Raw genomic sequence first — 22608 nt, 5'->3', positions numbered from 1 at the left:
TATCCCGGTTGGAATTCACTATGCACGATATCAATGCATTTTTCGCTGAGCAAGAACAGCACATGAACCTTCCTGACGAGGACGTGGATGAATATATTCGTGCACGATTGGAAGATTATCGTAGGAACAGGTACGCGCTCCATTCAATTGGCTCCCTTCTGCCAGTCCCCCTGAGTAGGATAATTACAGAAGTCATGTTATCGATCACGTTATTCTCGCGCAAGGTCACCCACGCAAAGTTGATACAGGCCCTGAACCATTTCTCAATTCTGACAAGAAAGGGGATGAACAGCATATCTCTGACAAAGAAGTGCCCATGCAGTACGTTTCACTTACCTTCTCACGTAGCTCTTGCAAATCTGAGATCATCTGTTTTACAGATTGAAGCGCAAACTCACAAAACCCGAACTTCGAGCCCAGGGAAAGAAGCCAAAGCTATACGAGATTCCCAACGTGACCACGTCAGGAGCACCCATGCTACCTACTGTTTTCTCACGTAGTGACAATGCTGAACATGCTGCAAAGTAGGTTGTGTCGACCCTTGTCTCAATTTCGGATTAATCAGTTCATCCCTCAACTAACACATTTGGACACAGTCACGCTATAGCTTCTTCAGTCAAATCACGAAGCAAAGGCAAAGGCGTCAACCAAATTCCGCAACTCACGGCTCGCCGAAATGGGGATGCCCCAGTCGAAACTACATCGTCTTCTTTTATCCGGTATACTAACTGCGAACCGGTCGATGCTTCGTCTATTGCGAACTCTTCGCGAATCCCGAGCTGCAACGTTGAGTCAAGCGCTTATGAACATGGGGCAGCCAAGCTACCCGTAGTTGGATCTGGATCTCATATCACGAAGCCCACGATGCACCACGAAGGCGATAGTGACGCCAAATATTTGTCGCCAGCGAGATTGATGCCCCATGATACCACTGCACAAACCCGCAAATCAAGAGTTGCTAAGCTAGTGGCACATGATGCCATCAACGAAGAGCCCACAAATGGCAACAGTCCGGAAGCTCGCATTTTAGATCATTATCACGAGGCATCAGTTGAGAACGAGAAGTTCCAGTCCTTTGCGCCAGAACTTGGCATGCCCAATCCACAATCAGAGTTACTAGAACCCTCACCCACGAATACCAGCAATATGACGAGCCCCAGAAATTCCCCTCTTGGAGCATCACGCCACTCGAGTATCCCATCATCAGATCCAGGGGGCATTCCACCCTTGTCCAGAGCGACAGTCGTTAAACATCCGAAGGTCCGGAAGACTGTGAGCAGCTCGAGGAGCAAAGCTAATATTTCAAAGCAAAATAAAGACCAGAAAAATAAAGGAAAATCAGCGCTCGTTACTCCTTTAGAATATGCGCAGAAGTTGAATTCTGACTTGCCAAAGAAGCGCAAGTCTGATTACCTCAAGGGAAAGCAAATACTGTATGTCGGTGGGGACATGCAGTATGCAGGCGTCCTGACGCGTGGTCGCATGGACTACGTGAGTTTCCCATGTTTTGCTCACCCTGACCCCTATTACTGGAGACTACTTCCGTATTTCCCGGTCCGCTATTCACGCGTTATCATGTTGTGGCGAAGAAGCTCCGCCTTCAACGCTGACATGCATTACGTATCAATCTACGCGCTGACCGTCGATTAGTCAATGCCGTTGAGTAATACGTTTCTGACAAAAAGGTTTTCAGATCATCAAGCATGGTGGCACCTTGGTACCATCGTACGACCCTACTACCGTAACTCACATCGTGACGGATGCGACAACTCGCCCGACCCTGAAAGCCCTCGGATTAAAATCGTTGAAAGAGATCCCTGACAATATCCCAACGGTCACTTGGAGTTGGGTAATATCCGGGTATGGTCGTTTGGGCTACAAGCTCAGGGGCAAACACGATGAGGAAGCAAATGATACGAAAGGCAAGGCTAACGCCATAGATGATGATGAAAGCCTTCTCGATTTCGAATTTCTACACGCGGCATTCCCTCAACGCATCCATGCCGGTAGAAGCTGGCAGAAGAGAGGACAGGGAAATTTGGTTCAGACAAAGGCACAAGTAACCGCATCTACGGACGACCTTGGTGGAGATTCCAGTCACATTTCGTACGCCTGCTGCCAGTTTCACTCCGACCATATTTTAATACCATCACATTTCTCAGCTCCTTCACTGAAGATCATCTAACAAAAAATCAACAGCCCCTAGCGGCAATGCTAGTCGTTCTTCCTCCTGCACCCCATACATTTGTTCCCACGGGGAAAGCTTCCAGCACAGCCCGTCATAATAATGACCAAAGCAATCACAAGCCACAGTCTAATACAGAAGACCCTCTTGCTGAATTTTACGAGAAAGCGAGGGCTGAACGAGAGCAAGCTGTAGGTCGTAACGTCAAGCAAAAACGTCTCAACTCAACTATCTCCAGAGAGGCCTCGGACAGAGCGAGACCGACGAGAGCGATCAAGAAAAAGAATTTTCGAAACCAGCACATGTTCCACGGCGGGTGAGTGGCTCTATTCGAAGTCCCTGAATTAATTTCGAATATTATGCTCCTAAAGGGTTTTACATGCGACCGAAAGGAACCTGAGCAGCGTGGATGCATGAATCAAGATATCATTGAAAAGGTTTGCATCTACATTTGGCATTATCTGCAACTGATGGAACACACGAACAGCTGGAGGAACTTATGGAGTTGCACAAGGCAAAACTAGGTGAAGATGATCGTTGGCGAGTGTACAGCTACTCGAAATGTACGCAATGTTTGCAGCAGAATCATCAGTGCTGATGATCCTGGTAGGTATTCGTGCCTTGCGCAATTATCCAAAGAAAATCAAATCATTCAACGAGGCCCGGTCAATCACGGGCGTCGGTGAGAAGACTGCTCGAAAGGTGTGTATCCACTGACGCACATTGACGTTACATTCCCATAACACGTGTTTTGCCAGATCATGGAGATCATCGAAACCGGTGATTTGAGACGCATTGGCTACGAAAAAACGGATGACGTCGAAGCCGTTAACTTATTTCAGGGGATATATGGAGTCGGTATGGAAAATGTCCGCTCTTCGTTTGTCACCTTCTGATCCGTTGGCACAGGCCGACAAATAGCTTATATGTGGTATAATAACGGATGTCGGACGCTAGATGATGTTCGAGCTCGGAAAGGTGGCATTAAATTATCTCACGCGCAGGAAGTTGGTTTACAATTCTATGATGGTCGGCCCTTCGTGTTCACTCCTATCAGTACATGACTGATTTTTTGTTGTCAGATATCAATGATAGAATGCCACGCAGTGAAGCAGAGAGTATCTTCAACTTAATTAGACCCATTGGTAAAGATTCACATTACGGGCTTTCACGACCCATTGATGTGATACAAACAGCTCTTGAGCTCGATGAGCACCTTTACATTGATATCATGGGTAGCTTCAGAAGGTTTGTGATGATTTACTTCTGCTTGCCTTACCCTCACGTTCTTCGATAGGGGCAAAGCTACTTGTGGCGATATTGATATCATAGTGACTCGACCAACCTCAGATGGGATAACACATGCAGGTGAACGCTTTTGCCTTCTCCTGACTTGATGTTATTTTACGAGGAACATTGATTTAGGTCTTCTTCCGGAGCTGCTTGCCCGTCTGCATGCTGCAAAGATCCTGACAGAGGATTTGGCATTGCCTGATGATTTTTCCGCTCTCGAATTATGTTATCGTGGATTGTGTAAGCGTCCCGAACCCGATGCAAAGCATCGACGCATCGATATCTTATGTGTTCCTTGGGAAAATAGAGGAGCAGCCCTCCTTTACTACACGGTAAGTAACTCGTCTGTCTGCGCTCGATGTTATAACGAGTTCATTTAATTGCAGGGCGATGACATTGTAAGCAATTTGAATAACTGCTGTATGATAAGTGATGCAGACATGTACCGCTACAGTTCAATCGGGCCATGAGAATGAAGGCAAATGTTCTCGGGTATTCTCTCAATCAACGAGGTTTGTATGGAGGCGTGGTTCGAGACCCCCGGAACAGACGTGTCAAGATTTCTGAAGGTGTGTCCTGCAGCTGCAGTTAGGTTTGCCTCATTTTCAATGTCTTTCAAGGCAACATTGTTGCGTCTGAGACGGAAGAAGAAATATTTAAAATTCTAGGTGAGAATCAGCTCACGTCGACATCGTACTGGTGACAAACGAAGCTATAGGGGTACCATGGCAGGAGCCGCATGAACGTGTACGGGGTTGAAGTGATGCAGTTGAGCTCTTGAACTTTACGCCTTGAATGAGGTCGATGAACTTCCATGACTCGTACTCAATGTTACCAGAAGACGGGTAAAGTCTTGGGGATCATGGGCAGCATAGACTTCATTATATGCCTTTGACTGGCGCTATGATATAAACAACGAACGATCTTCAAAGGCTTGAACGGATCATAATTACTTATCTCAGTGCGGGCTCCGGATCCACAGGACGACAATGATCGAGGATAGAAGCCGCAGCAAGAACATGCGGAAGAAGGGCAGTGCGATAGGCATATAAGCTGTATCCTCACAGCTTCCATAACCAGATATCCGTACATCCAGTGTTTTCCTTTCGAATTTTCGTGAACGTTGCAGAAGCGGCTTCAAATTGAATGTACAGGTGCCCAATCATTGAAACATCCAGAACGGGGCGAAAGGCATGAGACACGTCCAGTGAATGAGCATTGCATACACTCGAATTAGCAACATGTCATACAGAAAGGTAGCATCTAATAAGAAAGCTACCTGACTCGGATGTTGAATTGACGTTGATTTTTCTTTGTGTATCTAATCGCAGTGGATTCTGAATTTTTGGTCACGGTGAAACATGTCAATATTTTACCAAGGCTTCGCCCTGAATGGGTACGAGCTGACCTAAAATAGTACGACGGGGTAGATGCTTCTCATGCGGGCAGTGACATAAGTTCTTCAAGTTAAAAGACATGTCTTTGGCTCAAATTTGGACACACGCATGATGGTAGCATCGTGAAGTTGTTGATCAACCAACTTGTGCACTGTGCACTAGTTCACTCATTATGTGCTTTTACTGAAAACTTGGTTGATAATAGTGCCACTGCACAGTCTGCATGGTCAACATGATAAAAATACCCGAAGCACTAAGGTTGGATACTATGTCCCGCTAGTGACAGAAAGAACGGACTTGGCCAGTCGTTTGAAAATATGGATCTCTCTCGCTGCCCAGATGAACCACGATATGAACACGGTAACGACCACGCACCCGCTGACGATTGATGCCAGCATGGCCGTCGTTGTAAATTTGAAGACGTTGTACAGAAGGCCGATTGCGAAGTAGATCATCCTGGTGAAGGGCACGTTAATCAATTTCCCTGATCAGATGATATCGATCCACATACCCCCACATAAGCATCGCATACGGGAGACTGTGAACAGTAGCGAGGGCTCTCACTCCAAAAAACGTGCCTGTCAAATTCGACAGGAATTCAGCCTAAGCGAACTAGTTAGTATAGCAGGAATGGAAGTAGGGGCGACGGCTTGCCGCTTTTTCGGCTGATTCAAAACCGTATCTCTGGTTCTGACGCGCCAGAAGGACTGAGGCAATCAAGGAGCCGGTGATGAAGATAATAGAGAGATAGGTAGCAATGATTCCAATCGACTGTGACTGGTCAATGTTCATGTTCGGCACTGCGAGGAAACTGACGTCTACGGCTAACATGACGGTTGACTGGGAGAAATCAAGTTATGAAGCCGAATGGCGACTTGAAGATACGCACATATATGGTGATCCCAGTCCACTCCGCCATGAGTTTTGTGTTGAAGTCTTTCCACCGCGGCATGTTGATACACTCATCCACCCATACCCTTCGAATATCGTTCAAGTGCGCTCGCGGTGCCCAAAAAAGCATGGCTTCGAAAACTAGAGAAAATGGAGTGGTCAGTGGATGAAAGCCTGCATCCTCTTCATACACGGATTTGTCAGCATCGAGTCGAGCACAAGGTAGGCCGCAGAAGTTGAAAAACTTGGCTCTATCTTCAGAATGAATGAGCAACCTGAACCCGGCGGTGAAGTGGAGAACGTACAGAAATACTGCATGAATCTAGCTATTGATAAAATAATGAAAGTCAAAGGTGATTACACCGTGTGCATAGGCTTTTCTTACCAATGATGCAAGTGGAATGAGGGAAATCTTTTTCTTCAGCGTTCTCTGGAATTGCATGATTTCAATCATGGACGGTTCTAAAGAAGTTTTCGTACCTTGGAGGTGATTGATCAGCTCCAAAATTCTGGAGAGTTCATCTGCATCAAAAGGCGATAAAGACATGTCTGAAGTGATGATCTCTGAAATGTCATGTTCAAAAACAACCGAAGGCTAATGACAGGCGATCACTACCTGCACTCGCATGCATGACGACCTCTCTCAGTTCTTTGAGAAGCTTGACTCGATCCATCTGGTGGTTCGGGTAGCGTTCGCAGTGCGTCCTGCTCGTCTCAGGCGTTGACTGTCATACAGGATCTGGAATCACATTGGAATTAGAATGATGGGAGAAGTCAGTGAAACTTACACGATTGCAGATGACACACCAGTACTCGGACTCCAAGGCAAACCCTGCTCGCCAAGTTCATATCAGTGTGATCAAAGTTTAGCATAACGCACGAATGTGGCTCAAATCATTGACGCCCCGGAGCCCGCTAAAAATGTTCACTGTCGTTTCGTGGCTAGTATCGTGCAGCCAAAAGAGAGTTCGAGCTGCGTGGTCGACGAAGTAATATTGACAGGTTATTTCGTCTTCGGTCGGCCATAATTGCACAACAAGCTCAATGTCATCGGCTTTGAGACTCGTTGATTCCGCGCGTGCCTTGTCGTATAGCCCATCTACGCATCCAGCGAGCAGGTGAAACGTAGTTTCATCCATGATGGCCTCAGTGAATGTTTTCTAAGACAATACGGTCAGTGGCCCATGAAACACCTGTATTTCCTTCATGATTGGACTTACTCGAGTCATATTGTATAAATACAATGCGCCTTCAGGATGTATGTATGATTTCCAATCACCATCCAACCACGGACATGACCTACATGGTTTGTCATCCCATTCAGATACTGTCTGGCTAATGCACTCACTGATTCGGGAAGTGCCTCATGAGTGCTGGAATGTAATTGAGCTCATGAGTCTTATCTCTGGAGAGTGATTGCTCAAGACTGTCCACTATCGTTAAGGTGCTGCACGTACACAAAAGGACGATTATCATATCGCAAAACATCATTGGCAGCAAATGGTACAAAACGAAGAGTGGTGCCGGGAGCGTCGGAAGGAATCGCAACATTGACCTCTGGGGGTGAATAAGTGTAAAACGGAATAACTTGCTCGGGAACAGGCATGGAGTATGGAGGTGTTGAAGACGACGCCGCGTCTTGAATACCACTTGATGTACTAGTTGGAGTTATTTGGCGGCGAAGCGGCAATGGCAAGGTAGCCTGTGAACATCGTGCACTGAAAGCCCCGGAACAGCATGAATCTGCAGTGGAAGACTTTGCGTTAGTACCGTGTCCAGGTAAAGCGCGAGCCTTGGCGGCACAACGCCGCAAGAAAGACACAAGGAAACGGAGTCGCTGAACAGATGGATGTGCGAGCGCCGCCAAGACTTGCCATAGACGTCTTAAAAGCTTTTGGATTAGCCCCGTGTTCGACATGTTTCGTCGTGATCGTTTGCCGTTCAACTTGAGCGCTAGCCTCCCAGACCTAGAAGTTTAGAAGAATAGTGATTCCGAATATGAAGAAGGTCAAGCGGTTAATGGCATGTAACGCCGGAACGTTCTAGTAGTATTACATAAACGCTGTGGATAGTGAAATTCATAAGTCCAGCTTCATCTGACCTGAAAGTTGTTGCGTAGGAAGCGAACAGCGAGTTCGACTCGTGATGCTAGTTCATTCCGGCAGGCTACATCACTTGGCACTTATACAAGCACTGGAGTTAGTGTGATTTCCGGCTGACGGAGCTCGATACTGGTCTGGCTGAGTCAGCCACATGGTTACGACATCGGCAGTGAGTTGACTTCTCCTTAGTGCCTTACCGCCGCCATCAACTTACCAAATTTTTGTACTCCCGCCGCCGCTATAACGGCATTTTCATAGCCGTCGCGGTAACATCTCTCAGGCCCCCTAACAAACATATATTCGCGCGCACGCAGCCAAGGCTTGGCCCGGGCCCAACCACAATACAATGCCTATCAATATCATTGATCCCCTTGTCCGAATAATCATCTTTGTCCATTGTGTGGGAATACTTCTGGCAATATGGGCAACAAACTTCCTTGGCCCAGGGTTCAGTAGGGCACGAGCTGTTTCAGTTATGATCGCTACCTACAGTCTTGCCCTTACAATATCACTCATTCCCACGACACGGGCACAGGTTCGGGACCGGCAAGGAAGGCAGATTGGGCCTGTCCAAATGCTGTCCGGTTTTTTTACTTTCTTTTGGGGTACATGGCTTGGTAAGTCATATCTAGGATTCCAAAATCTAGGCTAAAGTTTTCAGACCCATTGTCAGATGAATCATTAGCTGCAGGTCCATTTGCAGGTGTATCTCGATACACGGTTGTACTTCTTGGCTACCCTATATTTATCTTATCAATCGGCTACTTTGCGGACCTCAATTTGCAAATTCACCCACTTATTCGCCTTGAAGGAGAAACATCTATGAGTACAGCATGCTATTTGTAAGTTTTATTTTTATTCATCACTTGTCATAAAACTAACTAATTATCTATATTGAAGCCTACTAGTAGTAATATTATTCACTTTCCTTGTAGCCACATTCTGCCAGCCCTGAAACACGCAGTGATGGACCACCAAAACCACACCCTACTGTCACATTATCACAGCGCTCCACTGCGCCACTTGGTTTTTATTGTATTTTGTTTTGTATGCTACTTATTAAAGCTCCTACATACATACAGATGGGTACTTAATTTAATAGCAAAGATGTCCTTTGTGCACTTGTAAGACAAACAGGTCAGAGTTAGGGTCCTGTTTGATATTCGCCCACTCCTGAGCCTGGACATATTTCGTACAGTGCTCTTTGCTGATGTTGAATGCGGAGCAGACTTCTTCCATCTCTTCTTTTGTATGAAGCAGCCATAGACCCTGGAACTCAGCATTGTGCAGCGAGAGACAGACAGGTACTACTTTGGGCAGGAGGTAGATTGGAGCAAGCGTGCCATGGTAGTCGTTGATGTGGTATATGTCGACAACAGGGAATTGGCGGATGGTAGTTGCAATGGTGTCACGAGTTCCAAATACAAACCATTATTTGTTCCTAAATTCTAAGTCCTTTAAGTGCCCAGTCACAGCGCCTGTTTCTAAGAATGTGTTTACTGTTGAAGAAGTTCCTATTATTGCGTCTATTGTAGAATTACCAGAGTCACGTGATCTATCGGACAATGCCGAAGATGTTGACGTCATGCCTCACGACACTCTTGGAATGTTCCAGAGTCTTACTGCGGCTGCGGCACATGTTATGACATCATAGTTATATATAGAATCGTACAATACCTTTAATTATTCTGATTGGTTAGTTAGTTCATACTCAGTTTCAATCTCAGTTTCAATATGTGTATATAGGTAGTTCATCGTAGTCAGTAGTTCTTTAGTTCAAACCTCTTGTATCTCCAAGTGAGCAATACCAAGACGTACCTGCTGCCTACTTCCTCTGCGTGATTATTCTTTGTTTGAGTCCTAGTCTCTGCCCAGCGTTAATTCGTTATTGGGTTGTGACATTAGGTTTGAACTATAGGAGACTCCGACTCTCGCGTTACACTCTTGCATCTCTCTTTCTTTCGCCTGGTCGTGTTCACACCATCAGCCAAAACAAAGCCATTATACTTTTGCCCGGCCTAAACCACCGCGACTTTTTGATTTCATCCCTTTGCTCATTTGAGCGCATTTTCATACCTATCATCTTTCGTAGTTAGTAGTCCTATACCAGGCCCTGTCTTACCGCAGCCGCCAGTATATGGAGGTGTTCACGACATTAGGCGTGTCACTGCAACTTTGAGTGCTGGCCCAAAACCCTGCCTGCTCAACGTTACTATAGTTTCATTTTACCTATCCCTTTCTTCATACGCACGTAGGCATTCGTTTCGAGTCAATAGCGGAACTGTCTAGATGACAAACCGTGCTTTCGACCTATGAGGATTTAGAGACATACCCTAGTGAGACTCGCACTTGTAAGCTTCGGCTGGAAGAGTGATAACTTGTCCTAGGCTTGTACCCTCAGAACGGAGATTGCATTGTCCCTAGTTTTTCCCACTCGATCGAGTATAGTTTACGTATCCTTTTTAGTTAGTATTAGGGAAGCATCGGTTGGGTTGATTAAAGAACCCTTCGATCCTGAAGTACGTGGTTGATCCGATCAGATATCGGGGACCGCTTCAGTTTTCCGTTTACATAACTTTCTTCTTTTCACCATCATTCCCTTCAGGAAGAGCCCTTACGAGCAGCTCTTCAACAGACATCAGTGAATTGGGTTCCAGAACACAACTGGCACTATGTCTGAATTACCAAACTCTCCTGTACAAGAACGACCTGCGGTAGTACTACCATCTACCCCACAGGAAATCGTCGAGTACATTCACATGTCACTTGCAAACCAAGCGGACAGCTTTAGGGTCAGGATTTCGGAACTAGAAGCCAAGAATGTGGCTCTAGCAGAAGCAAACAGACTCCTGGGCGTACACCTAGAAATGCAAGAAGACGAGACTGTGAAAATACAGTCACAACAACCATCATTCGGTTCGGCAGGAACCAGCTTACTTTCATCGAACTCTTCCCCTTCCATCAAATACTCCAAACCCCAAGACTTCACTGGAGAAAAGGACTCCATAGAACTCATGGTCTGGATATCCCAAGTAGCGCTATACACTGCGCAATGGCCCAACATCCAAGAAGGCCAAAGGATCGGAGTGATGCATTCATTCATGAAAGGAACTGCAGCCAAATGGGCGCAACCTTACATCACCAAACTTGGAAAGACCGGAGATGAGAAGTTGACCGTGGAGAAATTCCTGGAAGACTTAGAAGCCATGTGGGGGCAGGAAGATCGTGAAGGAAAAGCGATCAGAGAACTGGAATCCCTTAGACAAGGATCTTCCTCAGTTCCAGAGTACACAGCTGCTTTCAGACAAAAAGCTGCACACACTTCATTTTCCGACTACAACCAAAGACAGAAGTTTAGACTGGGACTTCAAGACCGTGTCAAGATACAGCTCGCTCATGTCCGTTACAAGGACAAAAACACCATGAAGAAACTGGTGGAACATGCGATCCAAATCGGACGCAACTTCGAAGAGCTAGATGCGGACAAGAAGAAGACAACCTGGTGGACCCCTAAACAAGGCCCCAGGACCCCTGAATATAAACCTGGTCCAAGCAGGGAAAGCGACGCTATGGACGTCGATGCCAACAAACAGCGAGGTGCTCCAAAACCTCAAGGAAGGACTGGATCCTTCAAATGCTACCGCTGTGGAGGCGAAGGTCATATGGCTAGAAACTGCAAAGACGCAGTCGCACCAAAAGTGCAGGTGAAGGCTACTACAGTGCCAAAAGAAGAAGACCCTATCCCAAGTTGGTTCAAAGCTTGGGTCAGCTCCAAGGAAGGCAAGGGTTTTTAGAGGGGTCGAAGTCAAAGTCTGCGAACTTAGACCCAAACAATCGTTTCTCCATCCTATCTACGTTCTCGGATGTATCAGAAGTATATATTAAATCCAAATCTGAACATTTTTACATTCCAATCACGTTGAAGGGAAAGAACCGACAAGCAGATGTGAAAGCACTGGTAGATTGCGGTGCATCGACATTATTTATTAGCGAGAAGTTTGTGAAAAAGAACGAAGTCCGGTGCCATAAATTATTAAGGCCCATTCCGGTTAAAAATATTGATGGCTCGTTAAATGCCGCTGGATCGATGACTCATTACGCCAAATTAGGTCTAAAGATCGGTGACCATGTTGAGGATCAAGCAGCCTTCATGGTTACGGACTTAGGAAGCGATGATGTTATTATTGGCATAGATTGGCTAAGATATCACAACCCGGAAATAGATTGGAATGCTGGACATTTTGCACTTTCTCGTTGCCCGGTTAAATGTATTACTAAAAAAGAACAAAGACAAAAAATAAAGAAAAAAGAAAAGAACAAAAAAAGATAGAAGAAGTGCCAGATCTGATTCCCACAGAAGAGGATGATGAAGAAGACATGGCGATGAAGAGGGTGACAGTTGAGGAAATAGAAGACGAAGAGTATCCTGGAGAATGGATCAAGTATAAAGCCTCGGTTGCCACGGAGCAGAAGGTTGCAGAAGAAGCAACAAAAGTGAAGAAATCAGTCGAAGAGATGGTTCCCGATTGGCTTCATGAGTACCTGGGAGTTTTCTCAGAAGAAGAATCTAAGCGCTTCCCTGAAAGAAAGAAATGGGATCATGCGATAGATCTTAAAGATGATGGCGATCTTCCGCCAAATGTGAAACCCTATCCTTTGTCACCCAAGGAGATGGACACTTTGAAAGATTGGTTAAAAGCCGAAACTGCACTGGGACGTATAAGAAATTCACAATCTCCAGTAGCAGCACCTTTCTTCTTTGTGGCCAAAAAAGATGGCAAGTTAAGACTGGTGATGGACTATAGAAAGCTCAATGAGAAGACGGTTAAAAATGCATACCCGCTACCGAGATCTCAAGATTTAATTGATGCTTTAACTGGTGCCACAATGTACTCCAAAATGGATGTAAGATGGGGGTACAATAATATTCGCATGAAAGAAGGAGATGAGTGGAAGGCGGCCTTCAAAACACCATTTGGTCACCACGAACCAACCGTAATGTACTTCGGTTTAACAAACTCCCCTGCCACGTTTCAAACCATGATGAACGAGATATTCAGAGATTTAATTGATGGAAAGACCGTAGTTGTCTATATCGATGATATCCTCGTGTTCACGAATGGCAAGAGGGAACAACACCGAAAAGTTGTACGAGAGGTACTGAAACAACTAAAAGAGAATGATCTGTATCTGAAGCCTGAAAAGTGTAGCTTCGAACAGACAGAAGTCGAGTTCCTCGGGTTGATAGTGGAGAAGGGTGGTGTTTGAATGGACCCTGTGAAAGTAGAAGGAGTAATGAAATGGCCTGTACCCAAATGCGTTAAAGATATACAAGCATTTATGGGCTTCGCCAACTTCTACAGAAGATTTATCTTCGGGTTTTCGGACATTGCCAGACCAATGAATGATTTGCTATGAAAGGATGTCAAATGGGATTGGACGGAGAAACAGCAAGATGCTTTTGATGAACTGAAGTCAAGGTTTACATCAGCTCCGATCCTAGTAATGCCTGACGTTGAGAAAAAGATGAAAATAGAAACCGATGCTTCTGATTATGCAACTGGAGCGGTTCTATCTCAACTGATGGAAGATGACCTATGGCACCCCGTGGCGTATTACTCTAAGTCAATGAACGATGCAGAAAGAAATTATGACATCCATGACAAAGAGTTACTCGCAATCATTCGAGTGTTGGAGGAGTGGAGGCACTATGTGCAGGGAAAACCTCACCATGTGGAGATCTGGACAGATCATAAAAATCTCGAGTACTTTATGACGAGCCAAAAGTTGACAAGAAGGCAAGCCAGATGGAGTCTGTTCCTGGCGGAGTATGAATTTACGCTCCAACATAAGCCTGGTGTAGTCAACGATAAGGCCGATAAGCTTTCTCGGAGAGAAGACCACAGAGGGGGGGTAGAAAACGACAATTCTGATCGTATTTTGTTAAAACCGGAGTTTTTTACTGTAAAAGCTGCTAAAAGAGGTCAAGTTCTAGTGCAAGGAGAAAAACAATTGCTGAGAAAGATAAGGCAATGCACAGAACGAGAGCCCGAAGTCGCTAAAGCGCTACAAACGCTAAAAGCAGCACCGGTACAATTGCGTAGAGGAGTCGAAGAGTGGAATGTGGAGGATGGATTGGTGTTATTCCGAGGACTGGTTTATGTTCCAAATGATAAAGAGATCCGCCAAGAGATATTGGAGTTGTTTCACGACTCTCCACCAGCTGGACACCCTGGACGTGCCAAAACCTTAGAATTGATTTCCAGAAATTATTGGTGGCCTTCAATGACGAAGTATGTCCACGATTACGTAGATGGCTGTGATAGATGCAGAGCAACAAAGATTCACCCAACGCAACCACATGGTCCGCTTAAACCAAATGAAATACCAGCGGGACCTTGGCAATCAATCACTTGTGACTTGATAGTAGATTTGCCTAAAAGCGAAGGGTTCGATTCTATTTTTGTTGTCGTTGATCGATACACGAAACAAACGCACATCATGCCTATGAAAAAGGAAGTTGACGCTCAAGGAATCGCGAAACTTTTCTTAGATAACATATGGAAACACCATGGAACTCTGAAACAGGTGATATCGGACAGAGGAACACAATTTGTCTTCAAGTTTATGGGACAAGTGTCTAAACGCCTAGGCATAAAATGGAACATGTCGACGGCTTATCATCCTCAGACAGACGGACAAACAGAGAGAATCAATCAAGAAGTAGAGCAATATCTGAGAATGTTCACGTCTTACCGCCAAAATGATTGGGTAGACTGGCTTCCGATAGCAGAATTCGCTCACAACAACTCTGTCACTGTAACGGGTCATAGTCCATTCAAAGTACTCTACGGATACAATCCTGAGTTTACTTTTTCACCGATTTCCAACTCTAAAGTACCTTCAGCTGATGAACGAGTGGATGTAATGAAAGAGGCGAAGGAAGACACAGAAAGTATGCTGTGAATGGCAAATGAGCGGATGAAGAGATTCTACGATAGAGGAGTAAAAGACGCACCACAATTCAAGAAAGGAGATCTGGTCTGGCTCAATGCCAAAAATATCCGTCAGAAAAGACCAAATAAGAAACTCTCCGATCGACGACTTGGTCCATTTGAAGTGCTAGAGAAGACGGGTGATGTAAATTACCGCCTGAACCTTCCAGCAAAATATCAGATTCATCCGGTATTCCACGTAGAATTACTCACTCCGCATTCCCCCTCGACCTTAGTCCAAAGACTTCCACATCATTGTCCACCGCCAGAGATCTTCTCAGAAGGCGATTCCGAATGGACAGTATGAAAAGTCCTAGACTCGAGACTGCACAGATCAAAACTCCAATACCTAGTAGAGTGGGAAGGATATCCGATAGAAGAAGCGACATGGGAACCTGAGGAAAACCTTGAGAATGCACGGTTGAAAGTTCAAGAATTTCACCGGCAAAATCCGAAGGCATTGAATCCCCGCAAAATTAATAAATCGGTGTTCGAAACCCAAGAGTTTTTGGAATGGCGCAAGAAGTTTATTCGTCCTAGTTTCATTTGCGATGACGCTCATCCTAGAGAGGGGGTAATGTCACGAGTTCCAAATACAAACCATTATTTGTTCCTAAATTCTAAGTCCTTTAAGTGCCCAGTCACAGCGCCTGTTTCTAAGAATGTGTTTACTGTTGAAGAAGTTCCTATTATTGCGTCTATTGTAGAATTACCAGAGTCACGTGATCTATCGGACAATGCCGAAGATGTTGACGTCATGCCTCACGACACTCTTGGAATGTTCCAGAGTCTTACTGCGGCTGCGGCACATGTTATGACATCATAGTTATATATAGAATCGTACGATACCTTTAATTATTCTGATTGGTTAGTTAGTTCATACTCAGTTTCAATCTCAGTTTCAATATGTGTATATAGGTAGTTCATCGTAGTCAGTAGTTCTTTAGTTCAAACCTCTTGTATCTCCAAGTGAGCAATACCAAGACGTACCTGCTGCCTACTTCCTCTGCGTGATTATTCTTTGTTTGAGTCCTAGTCTCTGCCCAGCATTAATTCGTTATTGGGTTGTGACAGATGGCCTGGTTCCATGTAGAGCAGAAGATGGCGGAACTGAGATTGTCCATGTGGGCTGGGTATGGGTCTGATGTGGTTTGTGCATGGAAAACAGGCCTGTCAAGGATGACATAGGTGATATTGTCCAACACGTGCATCTCCACTTCGATTCGATAAGGCTCAATGAAGATGATAACCTTGATAGGCTACGCAGGTTTTCCAGTGGGATAATCCAGGTCCTTCACTTTTGGAATGATCCAGATCAAGTCAACATCCATCATAGCTTTTCCCATGAGTGATGACATCACACCGAGACCTCCGACCTTGACCTTGAGTTTCCAGTCAATGATCTCATACTCCAGCATCGCGATGAGGACTTTGCGCCGCTTATTCTTATCCTCTGGCCATCCCACGATCTCTGTGTTCAGCTTGTGCCCAAAGATCTTTTCCATGATGGGCGTCATGCTCTCCTTGAAGTCTGTGGCTGACTTCAAGTTGTTGAGCAATCCAATGATAGGGGAATACTTGCTTGCGCCCGAATTCATCTGCACACCATACAGGTTGTGGTGGATGCTGTAAGTTGGTGTTCGACTCTCAAGTGCGAAGGGGTGTGGAGACTGCTGGAGGATGTACAAGCACTAGGGAGTTAGATAGTTGTCAGCGAGCGTTTTTAGACTATAATGAATGTAATAATTCTGAGACGTTTAGATGATAGTTAGTGATAACGATGAGTGCGAGAATGAGACTGGATGTGATTGCCTGGGTGTAGGAACTGTACAGGGCTATTTTATACTGCAAAGAGCTAAGGGTCCTCGGGTAGGGATAGTCCGACGATTATGTGAAAACGGAGGCAGAAGGGAGTGGTGTTTGAATACGTATAGCATAATGAGACTCGCATAGCGGTTTGACAGAGCGGCGAACTGAGAATGGAGAGAGAGGGTACAAAACATTAGGTGAACGGCAGCATGAATGAAAGTGGTATTGATAGAATAACGAGAGTCCATAACGATTTGACAGGTTTTTGGCGGTTCGGCTGCGAGCAGGATAACAGAGACGAGGAGAGTGAAGGGTCGAATATATGAGGCCTTAATGGGGAATGACGATAGGATGAAGACGAGGTCCATGTTGAAGATTTCGATGATGATGGTAGAGGTAAGCGGTACTTCGGCTATTTCCGGCATCAACCGCTCGGTAATCCTTACAATGCTGTAGAAAGAGTACACGAAAATGACGACTGTGAGAACTCCAGTAATAAGGGAGAGAGAGCGAGGAGCCCATACATGGTAGCACTGACAGAAGCATGGCCACGAGGCTCAAGAGTCCACTCCAACGTGGCATCATCAACGATGAGTGCCCATGTGAGCGCAGGATAAGGGGGAGCCGACAAGTTCAGGTAGTTGTGCGCAATGCTGTTAGGTGGTAGCCGATCCATAATGCCGTCCCCATCGACGTCACTGTAGTAGTAATCATCATACCCAAACACATTGAGTTGCAGGTATGTTGGCCATGCAGCCATGATTTCGTGCTCCCAAGTGCCATCGCTGACTAGGTTCATCGCACTGGAGATATCCTGGTCATAACCCCAGTCATTGAAAGGACCTCGAGCGAGGAACTGGGGAACGCGACACTGCTGCTTGTAGTTCAAACCTGCATGCATGACGACGCTGGAGGTAGTCGCGACACCACTCCAATCTACCGCGATGTCAACACCAGAAAAAACAGCAGCAATTATGAGCACTCACATTGTACTATGAGATGTTGTCCCGTCCAGAAAGTATCAGAATTGAATTGCTAAGGACATCAGCGGGAATGGTCGTAACATTCTCCCAATTCGTCCAGTCAGACCAACTCAGTGTGAAGTTGCCTGAGTACCTGAACATATCCGCTCCATAGGCACAGTGCATGAATGTATACTGGCCATCAGTGTAGTTGAAATCTGTGTCATCATAAGCGGACTTGGGGAACACCATGAGTGTCAGCGTTTGCATGCCGCTTGCTTCCTTCTCCATCACCGGCCAATGCAATTTACGTTTCGGGTTCCTTTCGACGAACGATTCGCCAACAAATCAAATTTATCTTCTTCGAGTCCGCCAGCTGCATGTGAATTCTATGACACAAACAAACAAATCTACAAGGGAGGACAGCACTAGTAAGAGACTTTCGAAGCTAGTTTGTGTGCGTGCGTGGGGATAGTGGAATGTCCATGAGTCTTGAATGGTTGTACTACGGATCAGTGTGTGCGTGCGTGGATGGACGAGGCTTCCTATACCAACTCGGGAAGACTGAATGCAGGTTGTGATTGTCAGCGCAAGGCAGATGCTCGGACTTCTGGCCAGCCATTCTTGCTCACTCGTCCAGTGATTTCTCCACATGCCTCACACTGGCGCTGGATTGTGTCGAAGAGTGGCTTGGCCCTTTGCTTCAGGATGACAAAGCGACAAAGGATATAGGCGTGACTATCGACAAACAGGTAGGACAAGACGAAGTAGTTGCCTTGCTTGAGTTGCTGAATATATTTAGGTCAGCCGGTGTCCGAATCAGCATGACGAGAATAAAACTCACTTCTTGAGTCCAGTGCCGATTGGCGTGCAGCCAATGTATCACGCTTGAGCCAGACATCAACATCACAATCATGGAGAACATGAGCGATATAAAGAGTAGACAATAGGGAACGGGTGACATGTAGTCGAAGTAAGACACAGGAGAACCCATGCTGACGAAAACACTGCTTATAGTGAGGAGGACACTTGCCTTTATGAGAGCATGTCAGCGTCAGCTTCAGTTCACGATGGGTGCAGAGTTGGATAGCTTACCATGGTGATAGTGCTTGTCGGGATAGAGAACAACCTGCTCCTAGCGGTTTCGAAGGCTTGTTTACAAGGGACGTGGAACGAAGGGCTTCAGGGAGGGGTTCAAATGCTCTTGGGTCAGTAATCACATATGACTGGAAAGGGTGGCATAATTGAGTCATACGGCAAGGATTCCTAAGTTTTGAAATCACACCTGAGTGGAATAGAATGAAGCCATGGTGTGAAACAGAATAGGGAAGAGAGAGACTAATGCTCAAGCGCTCATAGTGAGAACAGGGCTCCCTGAGGCCGAGGTGGATCATTGAAGGCAGTGTCAAAACACGCTTCAACAATGTGACAGAACTTCTTGCGGTTCGGGGAAGGTTGGACCAACATAGGACCGTTCGGGCAATGGTGGACCGCGAACCTCACTCAGGTCCGGTCCGCCCCAATTCTTGGACCACGGACCAAATCAAGGAAGAACCTGACCATTGGTCAGGTTCGGACCGTGGTTCTGGACCGAACCACGGCAGCCCTATTAGAAACACTCCATCATCCCCGTGCAGCCTGTCAGAAGAGGATCAACGTGAATCTGAGTCAAAGCCAATGTCAAGCACCACCTCTCGAAGTCAGTGTGACGCACCGGTAGAACTCTTTTACACGCCTGTGGTAAAATGAGGCAATAAACCCAACTTTTGCGATTCCGCATGTTTTTGAAAACAGCTGTAATATTGTACGTTCGGTGTTTCGGCGCTTGCCGGTTCTATCTAAGTTACGTGGAACCTACTACTGCTAGCGTGGCTCATTATACCTTCGAGAAACAAAAATCATAGTCCTCAGTCGCTCGATGCTCTTTACCTGATTTTACTTCTGAGTCCTCGTCATGCCTTGTATTTCGCTTAGAAAGGCGGTTACGTTTTTTGTTCTCTTTGCCGCTATTTTTGAGAGTTCATTAGCATCCATACTAGCAGTTGACTATGGGTCGGACTGGATCAAGGCTTCGCTCATGAAGCCTGGTGTGCCCTTTGACGTGCTACTGAACAAGGACTCCAAGCGGAAGATACAGTCCTCAGTAGCATGGAAGAAAGACGAAAGATTATTTGGGTCTGACGCGGCGAACATCGTGAGTACCGTTCCCCACAACATTCTGCCCTTGGTCTGACAGAACACAGGCGTCTCGTTTCCCTCAAGACTCATTCTCATCCCTAAAATATCTACAAGGCGCACCATTCAACTCTGATATCGTCACCTATTTCACCTCCATATCTACCGCTCAGATTTCTGAGACCGACCGCAAAACCGTTGCACTGAAACAAAGTGACGGCACGGAATGGAGTACGGAGGAGCTCATCGCGATGCAGCTATCATATATCAAGAAGCTTGCTGAGGATTTAGCAGGCGAGTCGGTACACGAGGTTATCCTCACCGTTCCACCATACTTCTCTCAGCTCGAACGCGACTCGATTACAGATGCAATAGAAATTGCAGGACTGAGAACACTAGCATTGGTCAATGACGGCACGGCTGTAGCAGTCAACTACGCTATGACGAGGACTTTTTCGACCACTCCCGAATACCATGTCATTTACGACGCCGGCGCATCCTCGACACGTGCCACCGTGGTTTCGTTCGCTGCGGCTGAGGATCCCAAGACGAAGGTGTCATACACGCAGATCAATGTTCTGGGGGTCGGGCATGATCGAAATACGGGCGGGACAGAGCTAGATCTGAGGTTGCGGGATATTCTGATAGATAGTTTTATGTCAAAGCACCGCCGGGATATCCGAAAGGATAGGCGCGCTATGGCTAAACTTTGGAAGGAGGCTGGACGGGTCAAGGCTATCCTCAGTGCCAACTCAGACGCGACATCGACAGTAAGCAAGCTGGCTAAACATAATATGTGGTTTCGATGCTCACAGTTTTCAGGTGGAGAGTGTTGCATTTGATATCGACTTCAAGACCAAGGTTACTCGCTCGGAATTTGAGGACGCCTGTAAAGACCTTCATTCGCGCTTTGCAAGACCCATCTATGATGCACTTGCGAATGCTGAGCTTTCATTGGTATGCAAGCCCGTGGGTTGTCTTGCAAATATTGTCTGACACACTTACAGGCAAATATCTCATCCGTTATTTTAACAGGCGGAAATTCACGCACGCCCATGGTCCAGACCGCTGTAAAAGCAGCTGTCGGCGAGTAAGCAATACATATCTTCTCATTTTTGGACCATTGGAGTTTACATGTTTTATTAGAGATCGCATTGCACTCAATGTCAATGCTGATGAATCCGCCGTGCTTGGCGCAGCGCTTTATGGAGCTTCCCTCTCTCGTCAATTCAAGACCAAGGACATTCGTGTAACTGATGTCTTAATACATGATATCCAGGCGTCGTACCTCGCGTCTAATCCAGGCACGCGAACGATTCACACGACAGTCTTACCTGCTGGGTCGAAGCATGGTGCAAGAAAGACTCTAACGTTCAAGCGTAAAGAAGATTTTTCTGTGATACTGAACTATCCCAATGAAGTCATGTCGTGCGTGTTTCGTACATACAAATGCTCATATTTTATTAACCTCATTTCTAGTGGTTTCCCCCGCGAGATCCTCGAGGCAAAGATTGTTGGCATTCCCGAGGCCATTGATAATCTTACTGAACGCGGCGCAGTCGATCCAGTGATCAAGGCTACCGTCGTACTTTCCGAATCCGGCTTTGTGTCTGTCGGAGACGCCATAGCCTACGGCGAGATTAAAGACGATTCCATCACTGGTACGTATTTCCACTTTTTCCTGTTCTTAATTATAAAGCTCGAATAGGGAAACTGAAAGGCCTATTTGGAGGTGGGGGTGACCAGGTACCATTAGAGAGTGATGTTGATGAAGAAGCCCCAAAGGACGAGAAGATCGAGAAGGATAAGAAAGATAAAGCTAAGAAGCCGCTTGGGAAGGACCAAAATACTATTCCACTTGAGATCGAAATTGTGTACAATTCCCAGGGCCCACTGAGTCTTGTGGCAAAACGGGCTGCACGTGAACGGTACGTCTGCATTGTCTGCGCTCATAAGACTGATCAGAGTCATGCTGCGACAGTCTCAGGGCATTAGACAACATGGAGATGTCAAAGCAACTTCGGGAAGAAGCGCATAATACTCTCGAAGGATACCTGTATAAGCTACGGGATCTTTTGGATGATGGTCCAGAAACGCCATTCATGAAATGCTCTCAGTCATCTGAAAGGCAAACACTTTCGAACAAACTCTCGGAGACCATTGCATGGCTACATGACGAAGGAGACACCGCCGATACAGTGCAGCTATGGGAGAAGCGATCGGTTCTCGAGTAAGGGTCCTTTTTGGGGAAGGCTATTTGAGTGCTGACCATTTCTGGACAGGACTCTGGAGAAACCAATCGTACACCGCTACAAGGAGATCGAGTCTTTCCCACAGGCACTGAATAACTCACAAAAGTGGAATTGGAGTACTAGATTATTTCTTACCCAAGCAAGGGAGAACATCACGGCAGACGCCATCGCAGGTGTTCCTTCGAAGTGGACGTCACAGGAGCTTGATGCGCTCGAGAAAGCACTCAAAGACCATGAAAGTTGGCTTCATGATGGCGTTGAGCGGCAAAAGAGGACAAAGATGAATGAAGACCCGGCGATAGAAACTAAGGACATGCAGCAGCGAGCCAAGACGTTGGAGCAGCACCTGCAAAGATTGGTGAGGAGAAAGGTACCCAAAGTCAAAAAGACGTCCGCGAAGCCTGGTGACGCCGATGGATCATCATCTACTGAACCAACGCAGGCACCTGGAGACTCGGATAGACAGCCAGGACATGACGAATTGTAGATGGTATTCATATTAATTAGATGGGGTTTGCGTCGCATCTGTTAATCTACATATATATGC

General features: G+C 46.1%; 5 protein-coding genes across 5 annotated transcripts; 3 read left to right on the top strand and 2 right to left on the bottom strand.

The window, feature by feature from the left end:
* Nucleotides 1–1146: 1146 nt before the first annotated feature.
* On the top strand, nt 1147–4237 carry F5891DRAFT_958976 (uncharacterized protein; the record flags this gene model as incomplete). The annotated part of the gene is made up of 18 exons (XM_041375607.1): nt 1147–1491; nt 1694–1868; nt 1923–2106; nt 2163–2376; nt 2424–2489; nt 2557–2622; nt 2673–2748; nt 2796–2887; nt 2944–3043; nt 3095–3214; nt 3268–3330; nt 3382–3433; nt 3483–3553; nt 3611–3810; nt 3865–3876; nt 3933–4047; nt 4099–4146; nt 4197–4237. The coding sequence occupies 18 exons, from the start codon at nt 1147–1149 to the stop codon at nt 4235–4237; spliced, it is 2040 nt and encodes a 679-aa protein (XP_041221808.1).
* A 747-nt stretch (nt 4238–4984) lies between these two features.
* On the bottom strand, nt 4985–7944 carry F5891DRAFT_1054886 (uncharacterized protein). The gene is made up of 14 exons (XM_041362634.1): nt 7868–7944; nt 7224–7808; nt 7115–7171; nt 6987–7065; nt 6647–6926; nt 6574–6598; nt 6383–6471; nt 6247–6330; nt 6152–6196; nt 6072–6092; nt 5765–6021; nt 5530–5715; nt 5387–5478; nt 4985–5331 (listed from the first exon to the last, which is right to left on the bottom strand). The coding sequence occupies exons 2-14, from the start codon at nt 7682–7684 to the stop codon at nt 5142–5144; spliced, it is 1866 nt and encodes a 621-aa protein (XP_041221807.1). The 5' UTR covers nt 7685–7808; nt 7868–7944; the 3' UTR covers nt 4985–5141.
* A 396-nt stretch (nt 7945–8340) lies between these two features.
* Nucleotides 8341–8954, top strand: F5891DRAFT_1054876 (uncharacterized protein; the record flags this gene model as incomplete). Its single annotated transcript, XM_041362633.1, has 3 exons — nt 8341–8485; nt 8542–8710; nt 8769–8954. The coding sequence occupies 3 exons, from the start codon at nt 8344–8346 to the stop codon at nt 8821–8823; spliced, it is 366 nt and encodes a 121-aa protein (XP_041221806.1). The 3' UTR covers nt 8824–8954.
* Nucleotides 8955–17002: 8048 nt separating this feature from the next.
* On the bottom strand, nt 17003–18628 carry F5891DRAFT_1247697 (uncharacterized protein; the record flags this gene model as incomplete). The annotated part of the gene is made up of 6 exons (XM_041369842.1): nt 17003–17122; nt 17211–17608; nt 17659–17707; nt 17946–18023; nt 18267–18422; nt 18479–18628. The coding sequence occupies 6 exons, from the start codon at nt 18626–18628 to the stop codon at nt 17003–17005; spliced, it is 951 nt and encodes a 316-aa protein (XP_041221805.1).
* Nucleotides 18629–19588: 960 nt separating this feature from the next.
* Nucleotides 19589–22548, top strand: F5891DRAFT_958898 (Hsp70 protein-domain-containing protein; the record flags this gene model as incomplete). Its single annotated transcript, XM_041375598.1, has 9 exons — nt 19589–19828; nt 19878–20579; nt 20632–20766; nt 20817–20899; nt 20956–21237; nt 21289–21470; nt 21518–21737; nt 21791–22039; nt 22092–22548. The coding sequence occupies 9 exons, from the start codon at nt 19589–19591 to the stop codon at nt 22546–22548; spliced, it is 2550 nt and encodes an 849-aa protein (XP_041221804.1).
* Nucleotides 22549–22608: the final 60 nt, after the last annotated feature.

This window comes from Suillus fuscotomentosus (genome assembly GCF_016647785.1).
Source record: "Suillus fuscotomentosus strain FC203 chromosome Unknown F5891scaffold_57, whole genome shotgun sequence".
Taxonomy (NCBI): Eukaryota; Fungi; Basidiomycota; class Agaricomycetes; order Boletales; family Suillaceae; genus Suillus; species Suillus fuscotomentosus.
The sequence above is the reverse complement of the archived record's forward strand: the minus strand, read 5'-3'. Positions and strand labels throughout refer to the sequence as shown.

What these genes read in the sequence shown, in the direction of transcription:
- F5891DRAFT_1054886 (XM_041362634.1), bottom strand. Translation starts at nt 7,684, where the DNA reads ATGTCGAACACGGGGCTAATCCAAAAGCTTTTAAGACGTCTATGGCAA. An exon ending in ATTTATACAATATGACTCGA is followed by an intron (nt 6,927 to 6,986) that starts GTAAGTCCAATC and finishes GTATTGTCTTAG; the next exon opens with AAAACATTCACTGAGGCCAT. An exon ending in GGACTGGGATCACCATATAT is followed by an intron (nt 5,716 to 5,764) that starts GTGCGTATCTTC and finishes GATTTCTCCCAG; the next exon opens with TCAACCGTCATGTTAGCCGT.